Source organism: Corvus kubaryi, unplaced genomic scaffold (assembly GCF_017639235.1).
Source record: "Corvus kubaryi isolate FWS band 111438036 unplaced genomic scaffold, C.kubaryi_AGA036_p1.0 36056, whole genome shotgun sequence".
NCBI lineage: Eukaryota > Metazoa > Chordata > Aves > Passeriformes > Corvidae > Corvus > Corvus kubaryi.
This window is the reverse complement of record NW_024580810.1, coordinates 1,905-11,249: the sequence shown is the minus strand read 5'-3', so window position 1 is coordinate 11,249 and position 9,345 is coordinate 1,905. Positions and strand designations below refer to the sequence as shown.

At 59.7% G+C, this 9,345-nt stretch overlaps 2 protein-coding genes across 2 annotated transcripts; both read left to right on the top strand.

Moving 5' to 3' along the window:
* Window positions 1–740: 740 nt before the first annotated feature.
* Window positions 741–6,602, top strand: LOC121660456. The gene is made up of 12 exons (XM_042019818.1): window positions 741–2,306; window positions 2,690–2,754; window positions 2,869–3,216; window positions 3,400–3,548; window positions 3,805–3,952; window positions 4,160–4,347; window positions 4,430–4,567; window positions 4,842–4,956; window positions 5,128–5,265; window positions 5,506–5,682; window positions 6,248–6,403; window positions 6,591–6,602. The coding sequence occupies exons 1-12, from the start codon at window positions 2,195–2,197 to the stop codon at window positions 6,600–6,602; spliced, it is 1,746 nt and encodes a 581-aa protein (XP_041875752.1). The 5' UTR covers window positions 741–2,194.
* A 111-nt stretch (window positions 6,603–6,713) lies between these two features.
* Window positions 6,714–8,142, top strand: LOC121660457 (translation initiation factor IF-2-like). The gene is made up of 2 exons (XM_042019819.1): window positions 6,714–7,476; window positions 7,787–8,142. Exons 1-2 carry the CDS (start codon window positions 6,834–6,836, stop codon window positions 7,909–7,911), a joined length of 768 nt encoding a protein of 255 aa, XP_041875753.1. The 5' UTR covers window positions 6,714–6,833; the 3' UTR covers window positions 7,912–8,142.
* The last annotated feature ends 1,203 nt before the right edge of the window (window positions 8,143–9,345 follow it).

Here is a 9,345-nt window from a genome sequence, read left to right as displayed (position 1 = left end):
CCGGGACGCCAAACGGGGCCATACTGTGGGCACAGCTGCACGTGGCTTGGCAAAAGGCTCCAGCAGAACTGGCCACAATGGCTTCCTCTTGCCTTGCCAGCTTCACAGCGACGCTTGGCAGCTTCAGCTGCAGCCTGTGCCCCTGACTGACTTCAGTGGCCGTGCTTGAGGGCAGACTCGCCTTCCACAGTCAGGCGTCCCAAGGCAGCGGCATTGGTGCCATCGTGAGAGAGAGACTCTGATGGGACACAAGCCCTGCACTGCAGGTGCCATCCCTCTCCTCCATGCAGGCCCCTTAAAGACACGTACATGAGCTTCCAAATGAAATCCTGGACTTGCTTGGAGCAAAGGAAGATGCAGCCAGCGCTAAAGAAAAGCAGGGAGTGCTGGCAGACGTTCAGGGGCGGAGGGAAGCACTTTGCTGTGTGCAGAGGAGATGGCCCGGTTCACAAGCTCAGGCTTTGCTGCCAGAGGATCCTGCTTTGCTCTTGCTGGAGGCCATTCCCTACCAATGCCTGGCCCTCCATTGTTCCTGCATCACGGCTGCTGGACCTGTGGCAACAAGTGTGTCCCAAGTCCATGTGACAGCAGAAAAGGGTGGGACCTGTGTGCTTCCAGCGCCTGTCTTGGCTGCTCCTTCAGGGTGCTGGCACCATCATCAGAGACACAGAACAGCTTCTCCTCCCACAGCTATCCCTATCCTCTGTGCTTCCCCAGGTGGCTCCCTTGATGTTCCCTGGGGAACCTCCCTGTTTGTGGCCGTCCATTGCCCTGCTCAGCAGGGACACAGTTGTGTTTGGACGTGAGCTGCCACAGCCAGACACGCAGCAACTGCAATGTTGAATATCAGAGGCTGGGCCGATTCTTTCATTTCCAGAATGCAAGAAAGACAGAAAAGCACAAGGAAACGTCACAGTGTCTCTGTAGAATCTCTTTGTCCTGTGGAACTCAGCAGCTGAAGCTGTTCTGGTGCTACTGCTAATCCCTTCCATGAAAAAATTCACTCCAGAAAGGAGCAACATCTCCTGCTGGACACCAAGCACTCCCCCAGTCACTCCAGGTGCTCCTGCCAACAGCCCCCTGCAGGAAGGAGCACAGACCCCAATGCACCTCGGCTTTGGCTGCCCTCTGGCAGAGAAGCCCCCGGGGGCACAGGTCTCTGGGGCAGGAGACGGGCACCAGCACTGCCAGGGCTCGGGGGGTGGCAGGTCTGCTTCGGAGGGGACTCTGCCACACCTGCTGATTTCAGTGCTCCCCGGGCCCCACTGGTCAGAGCAGCATTCGCACCCTGGCCCACACGTTCCTTGTCTGTGTCACAGCCCCGGCTTTAGGATGGCCACCAGCCGGGATGTGTCCCAAGGAGGCCGTGCCAGCTTCTGTGGAAGACCCCGAGCCCTTCCCGCAGTGGCTGCGGCGGCAGCCGTGGGGGCTCCTGGTGCTGCCCCGAGCCCGCAGAGCAGGGGAGCACTTGCTTATGGCTGGAGCCGATGCTAAAGTTCCTGTCGGGCTGCCTTAGACACTTGGGGCAAGGCATTCCTTGCAACCTGGGCCACTTGGGGTGGGCTGGGGGTGGCCCCAGGGCAGGTGGCAGCGTGTGCAAGGGCCCTTTGTGACACGGTGCAGCATGGTCACCGTGGGGTGGAACGGGACAGGGTGTCCCAGGGCCCTTTGTGACACGTGCTGACATAGGGGCTGGCGGCGACGCGGCCACGCCACAGTGCTCGGAGCACGCGACGGGACAGGACGGGACAGAGCGGTGCCGTGAGGAGCCCCCGCACAGCGCACTCGTTCCTCGCTGACCCGGAGCTTTTCCGAGGCGTTATTCCTGCAGGTGACCTTGAGGCCAGACCACAGGACTTGGTGACCTGTGGCCTTCTCAAGGCTTCTCTCTTGCAGGTGCCCTCGAGGGCAGACCGTGGGACTTGGTGCCCTGGAGCTTTTCCAAGGCACCTCCCATCCCTGTGGCCGGTGCCCTCAAGGCCAGACCGTTGGCTTTGCTGACCACAATCCTTGACGAGGAGTTTCCTGTCCTTGTGGCAGGAGCCCTCTGAGACCAGGCTGCAGGACTTGCTGTCCTGTAGCCTTCCTGAGGCTTCTCTGCTGCTGGTGCCTTCAAGGCACAACTGCAGAACTTGTTCAGTCAGAGCTTTCGAAGGCATCTCTCTCGAACGTGCCCTCGAGGCCAGACTGTGGCATGGCGGGCAGATTCCGTGGCCTGTTCAAAGTGTTCAGGGGGAAAAATGGCCCTGGAGCTGCCCCAGCACAACAGCCCGAAGAGCTGGAGCAGTTCCAGCCACGGCAGGACGGTGAGTGACAGAGCTGGGCCACAGGGCTGATGGCAGCAGCCAGCTTGGCACCATCCCATCCTATGCCATGCCATGCCATGCCATGCCATCCCATCCCATCCTATCCTATCCCATCCCATCCCATCCCATCCCATCCCATCCCATGCCGTCCCATGCCATGCCATGCCATGCCATGCCATGCCATCCCATCCCATCCCATCCCATCCCTGGAGAACAGGCCCATGGATAGGACAGAAGAGGAGCCGGGCCAGACCCCCCGCAGCAGCCGTGCTCCATCCCCTGGGCATCCCGGGGCTGTCCCTGCCTGGGGAGCGCAGGGCTGGGCTGCGTTCTCCGGCCTCTCCTGCAGCCCCTCAGCTCTGGCTGCGCTCGCTCTTTGCCAGATGCAGCCCTGGACCGGACACAAGAGCAGGACCGTGCCCGTGGCCGCTTCCGGAGAACAGTGCAGGTACCTGCAGCCATCCCCACCTGGGCTGGGCCTGCTGTCGCTGCTCAGCCGAGCACCGCGCCTGGAGCACCCCTTGGAACAGCCCTCCCTTCCCTGTCCTTTGTTCTTCTGCAGATGTTCCGGAAGTTCATGTGCATTCGGCGTGGAAAGACCAGCACCACAGCAACTGAGGGCACAGCTGAGCCTGACTCTGGGCTGACCGAGCTCCAGGCAGAGCCTGATGTCAGCACAGATATCACTGCACCCTCAGAAGACTCTGACAGTCCAATGAATGATCACACGGTGAAGACTGACGGGGCAGGGACTGAGGACATGGCAGGGACTGAGGACATGGCCATCACAAACACCAACACCGGAGAGACTCAGGGCATCCCAAATACTGACACTACGCCCATTCCCACTGGGATTCATGCTCCCAGTCTGGATTTTTTTGAGGAGAGTGCTGTTTCTTCTCAGCAGCAGGTAAGCAGCCTGGGGCCAGGGCTGGAGACTCCAAGGATTGTGTGCCCCCTCAAGCCACGGCTGCTGGGCCTCCTCAGCCTTTGAGGCCAGCACAGTGCAGTGGGAAGGGAAGCATTTCTTGGGGGCAGCTGGGGAAGTTGCTCCCTTGGACAGTGCTCCAAGTCTTCCCCATGCCTCCTCCAGGTGCCAGCCATGGTGAGGAACATTCACCAGAGTCTCGGGTCCCATGTCACTGTGGGCGCCAGGCTGGGCTTTAACCTTCTGAGGCTGGCTGAAGAGCACCCCGCTGATGTGGTGCTGACCCTCCTGCGCTGTGCCCCATCGTGCGACAGGTACGGGGCCCAGCTGCCTTGAGAGCTCGGGGCTCACCAGCCCTTAGGGCCCATCGCCCTGTGCCGCCTGTCCAATGGGGTCTACCAGACAGGCAGAGAGCTGCAGGACCCTCGGGCCCCTCTATTTCCTGAGCCTGCTGCCATGCTCCCTCCCTGCCCCTCAGGGCACCGGGGCTCTGTCACCTGGGCCCCCACAGCTGCACAGGGCATGGTACTGTGACTGAGACGCCCCTGACTCAGAGCTCCGATCCCACAGAGCTGCCACAATGATGTGGAGACTCCTAGGCTTGTCAGGCAGCACACTGGAGAAGGTGCTGCCAACACTGCTCTGTGTGATGGAGGACTGGCCTCTGCACAGCATGTGCACCTCTGATGGGGACGACACACCTGTCCTCGCCCTGGCTGTGAGTTTCTGGAACTGGCCTTTGTTCACCCCCAGGTCGCCTCTCCAGCAGCTCTCCATCCTCTCCCTGCCTCAAGCACTGGGTGAAACCTGGGCTAGGGGCAGGCTCAGGGGGCACCAGGCCCAGTGCTCCCCCTGCGTCTCCCCTCGGGCCCTGCCACATGGACAGCTTGGCACCGAGCGCTGTCTCGGGCTGCTTCTTTTGCAGGCAACTCTGGGGCTGTGGGTGATTGTCCAGGTGCCTTGGTGCCACGAGGCAGTGAACCTTTACTCCTCCCGCATCTTTGTGGCTCTGCTCTCCCATGTTGTCATCACCACACAGCAGATGCCAGAGGAAGTTGATCACTTCTGGAGAGCGTGCCGGGAGGAACACCGCCTTCCCACCAACCCCAACAGGTCCCAGTCCTCCTGTCCTTCCCATGCCCTTGTGGCCAGCGCCAGTGCTCCCAGCGTGACCTGGGCTTTGCTCTGCACACAGGTTTGCAGTGCAGGCCATGAAGGCTCTGCTCTGTCGACTGCGCTGTGACAATGAGGTGGTGGCTATGGAGCGCAAGCGTGGCTGGGACACGCTGCTGTGTGCTGACACCCAGCACTATGCAGTGGGTCTGCTGGCCAGGTGAGACCCCCTTCTCCCCACTGCCCCCGGCACTTGTGCCCTGTGTCCGAGGTGCCCCACACAGCCCCTGCAGCCATGTGCCAGAGGGCCTGGTCAATGAGGGATGGCCAAGGACGCTGGAAAAGGCTGGAGAAGGGTGCTCAGGAGCAGCCACCTCCCAGAGCACCCACATCCCCTGCAGGGATGCTGGGGAAAGACCAGACCTGTGTGAGTCAGTCCTGGGAGATGTTTGCCCCCCCAGCTCACAGCCTTGATGCCTTTTTCCCTCTGCCAGAGAGATGCGCTGGGTCTCCCTCCCCATGTGTTCTGGGATTGCACTCCGCCTGCTTGGACTGCTGAGCAGGGAGGAGCCACGCTGGGATCTGCCCTTCCTGGCATTCCTTGTGGAGGTGAGCCTGACGGCCAGCGCTGCCTCGCTGAGCTGCCTCCCGCCTCTCTGCCCTCTCGTAGCCGCAGCTGCCTGGGACGTGCCCGCGCCCTGCGCTGCTGCCTGGGCCCAGCCCTGGGCGGTTCCGGGCTCCTGCCGGCCGGCTCCCCTGTCACTGCCCTGTGCCTTTCAGGTCCTCGAGTGCCTGGACTTGAGGGAATGCAGTGACAGCATCCTGGAGATCATGTCCAGGTACCTGCTGAGCGAGTGCAGGCAGAGATGTCGCCTGGCACTCAGAGGCCTCGTGGTGCTCAGCAAGGATCCCGTGATGGTGAGAAGGCGGCAGCGGCTGAAGCTGTGCTGGGGAAAGCAGTCACATGGGCTTGGCTGGGCTTCAGGAGCTGAGGCAGCTGCTCCCAGCTCTCCTGCCTCCCAGCCCAGCTGCCCCAGTGCTTCGGGACAGGTTTTTGGCCTCTGGGCCCTGCAGCAGCAGGGTGGGCTTGCAGGGCCAGGGTGGTGTAGGCAGTGCAGCCGTTCATGACTTCACAGCACAGCCTTGTGTTCCACACAGGCCAGAAGAATGGGCAGCCTGTCCCAACGGCTTGTGGAGCTGCTGGGCGATGCAGATGGAGAGGTGGTCAGGATGTCCCTCTCTGTGTTCATGAATGTGCTGGAGAACAAAGACATCCTGGTATCCAGCACCACTGCCCCGAAACTGGCTGAGGCGCTCCTGCCACTCTTTGATAATGTAAGACTCTGTGCCCCCAGCCATAGGCACTGGGTGCTGCCCAGAAATTTTGTGCCTTTTGCATTTTCAGGCCTTTGCCTAGGTAGGCCTGGAGTAGTTTGATGCCTTTTCCTGGTCTTAAAATCAAGAGTCAAACACAGTTAGAAGGGAGAAAGGGCTTTTACATCTGTATTTATTATAAGGATCCTTAGGTACACCACACCCAGGTGGAATGGGCCGAAATGCACCCTGCAATGCACACACACGATAGATCGGGTATAACATTCTAGATCTTACTAATTAGCATATCTATCAAAGATTCCCCAGTGAGAGGCTCAAGTGAGCCCCCCCCCCCAAGGAACCTTCCCCCTGGATGGTCCTATCTTAGTTTACAAAATGTGTTCTGGAGAGGACCTTGGTGTCTGGGGTTTCTAAGATGTTTAGTCTCCTAGCTTAACAAAATAAGTCTAAGAATGTAGGCTAAAAAACACTAAGAATACAAAAAGCTATAAAAAGGTATATAAATGGGGTATGAAAGAAAAGGCAAAAAATCATCATGGCATCAAGTTGGTTTCCTTTCCTCCAGGACAACAGCCATGTGCAGCTGCTCTCCATTCACCTCTTCTCCAAGGTGATGGAGTTGGTAGTGGATGAGGGAAAAAAGCCCCTGAAGACGATTGTGAACCAGAGCCTGTACCCACTTGTAATCTACTGGGATGATGAGAACTGGCGTGTGGCAAAGGTAAGGTTTTGTGTGATACTGCTGCATCCCTGGGAGGGGGCTCGGCTGCCTCCTGCCCTGGCGCCTCCTGGGCTGCAGCCTCCTCCCAGCCTTGGCACAGGGATGCGGGTCCTGTGCCCTGGGCTGCGGTGCCATCTCTGGGTCTCTGCTGCTCTCCAGGCTTCTCGTGAAACACTGATTTGTGCAGCCAAGTTTCTGAAGAGGAGAGATCTCGAGCAGCTGCTGAAGAAGGAGCAGAGATTGAAGTTTGCCGAGCACCTGGTAAGGATCACCTGGAAGCCCAAGCTGAGCCTGGAGAAGCCCCCTGCCCCTGGTGCCCAGTGTGTGCGGCTGGCAGCTGTGCTGCACCAGGGGTGCCAGCCTGCGCCCCACACGCTGCTCCCTTCCCCGGGCTCTTCTCCAGGCTCCTGTGGCCCCGAGCCGGGTGCCGATGGAGCCCCGGCCCCGCTGGGCTGTGGCGCGGGGCGGCACCGCGGCTCCCCGGGCAGCAGCCGGCCCTCGGCCCCCTCCAGAGCCCGGCGCCAGCGGCTGCTGGCCGGGCCTCGGGGCCGTGCGGGCAGGGGAGGCCAGGGCTGGGCGCAGAGAGCCCGGCCAAGGGGCTGAGCCCGCGCCAACCCTTCCCTCCTGGCGCTCTCTGCAGCTGGCAGAGGACAGGAGCCGAGCGGCCGAGCGCCTGCACCAGGCGCTGCCGTTCGTGGACAGCCCGCAGGAGTCCCTGCGAGAGGCGGCCGTCAGGTTCATGGGTGAGCCACGAGCCCGGGGCCCCTCCCCGCCCCGCCGCAGCTCGGCCCCAGCCCCGGCTGCTGCCCCGGCAGCGGGATCCGGGCCCGGGGCCGTGGAGCCCCGCCTGCCCTCGGGGCCGCTGCCGCCCTCTCGCAGCCGTGCCCTCGGGCGTCAGGATGCGGCAAGGGCCCGGGCTGAGCCCTGCCGGGGCAGGAGAGCGGGTGGCCACGGGGCTGGCAGCGCCGCTGCGAGGGAGCTGTGCCGCGGGGCCGTGACCGCCTCTGTGCTCCCAGGGGCTGCCAGGGTGTTCTTGAGGGGGCACAAGGAAGAGCTCCAGCTCCTCAGTGAGGGTGAGTGAGGGCAGCGGGCTGTCAGCGGGGGCTGGCGGGGGCGAGCTGCAATGCCTGGGCATGAGGCTTCAATCCCTGCGCCGGCTGTGGAGGGCTTCATTCCCTGTGTGGACGAGGGGTGGTGTGGGCAGAGCACAGAGAGGCTTCAGGGACACGGTGGGGAGGTTCATGGCCAGCACCTTTGGGCTGATCCCATTTGTCACTCCTCTCTTGTGGCCATGGCAAGAGCAGGCTGAGATGGCTCTGGCAAAATGGTCTCCTTGGATTCCCCCAGATCCAGGCTCTGACCGTGGCTCTCTTCCTCTTCTAGCCATTCAAGCCCCAAGGAATGACGCTGGCCCATCCTGCTCTAATCAGGAAATTCAAGCCCACTTTGACCAAACAGCTGAAGAAGGTTCATCTTCTGGATCCCGTGAACCAGTGTCCCAAGAATAGCACCAGAAGATAACGAAGAGGACATCATCTCCAAATGCTGCTGGAGCTCCAGGCACAGCTGATGCTGGGCACAGCTGAGCCTGTGGGAAGCTCGAGTGGCTTTAGCCCTCTCCCTCCCTGTAGATAGCTCCATCCCTCCAGCCCTCAGACACTGCCCATCCCCTTTTTTCCCTCCCAGCTCATCCCTTTCTTTCACCTTCTATTAATAAACAGTTTGGCTTCTTCACTTGACCTGCATCTCTGGGGTGCTGAAGCGGCACAAAACCTGAGCCCTGGGACACACAGGACCCCTGGCTATGGGGCAGAAAGTTTCTGTAGAAGAAGGGGCCATAGTTACTGTTACAACAGGTTACTGTTAGAAATCCTTCCTATGAGAGGGGTGAAATATGAGGAGTCCACATTGAGATGATTGTTGCAATGGTGCCGACAAAACGGCTCTGCACCCAAGCCAAATACGGCTTTTAATTTAGAAACTTGGAAGGGAGTGGGTGACCGCCTGTGGGATGCTGTGGGATAAGGAAGCCTGTTCTTTGTCTACAGCGTGGAAATCATTCATTAGATATGAAAGCAGAGCAGGCAGCTGCCGATGGGGCCACGCAGGCATTTGCAGCAGCCCCGATAGCCTGCCCTGTTATCACAGCTTTTGAACCTCCCTTACCATATCCAAGTGCACCTGAGGAGGCACCTGCTGTACCTACAGCCCCAACACAATCGGAGCCACCTCTGGCGGCACCTATGGAAGTTGACACTGAGTATCCACCACTGCCACCTACCCCTCCGAGGGGAGACTTTTCTACCTCTGCCACCTTGTGCTGTTCCCACACCACCCCCCCGCCTGCAGCAGACTGGGGTCTCGAGATGCTTCGGAAGATAGAGGAGCAGGAGTGTGCACGGCTGGCAATGGAACAGCCTTTAAGAGAACAACAGAACGCGGAGTGGGAGAGACTGCTGCAAACCATATGGAAAAATGACATAAGAAATACAAGATGGAGGAAAGACTTAACCAAGTAACTCAAGGTTTGGGGGGAGAGTCAGATTGGGATCGTTTGCAGCAGATTCGACGTAAGGAAATGGAAGCAGAAGAGTTACGGAGGAGAGAGGGAAGACAAATGGGGTGGGGGATGGATCAGCGGGTGGTAGATCAGGGCCAAGTGATGGGTCAGGGCCAAGCTATTTTGAAAAACACTGGAAAGGAGTTATACAGAATGCCATAATAGAGGGAGAATTTATTCCTGGGGCTTATCCAGTAGTGTTGGGAGGCGCAAATCCTGACGGGGCCTGGACACCTAACCACTGGACACCATTTGTTTGGGAGGTGACCAAAGAAGCTAGAAAATCAGTTTGTGTTTATGGGTTGCAGAATCCTTACACACAGTCATTTATTGATAACATCTTTGGGTCCAATATTTTTTGCCCTTATGATTGTCAACAATT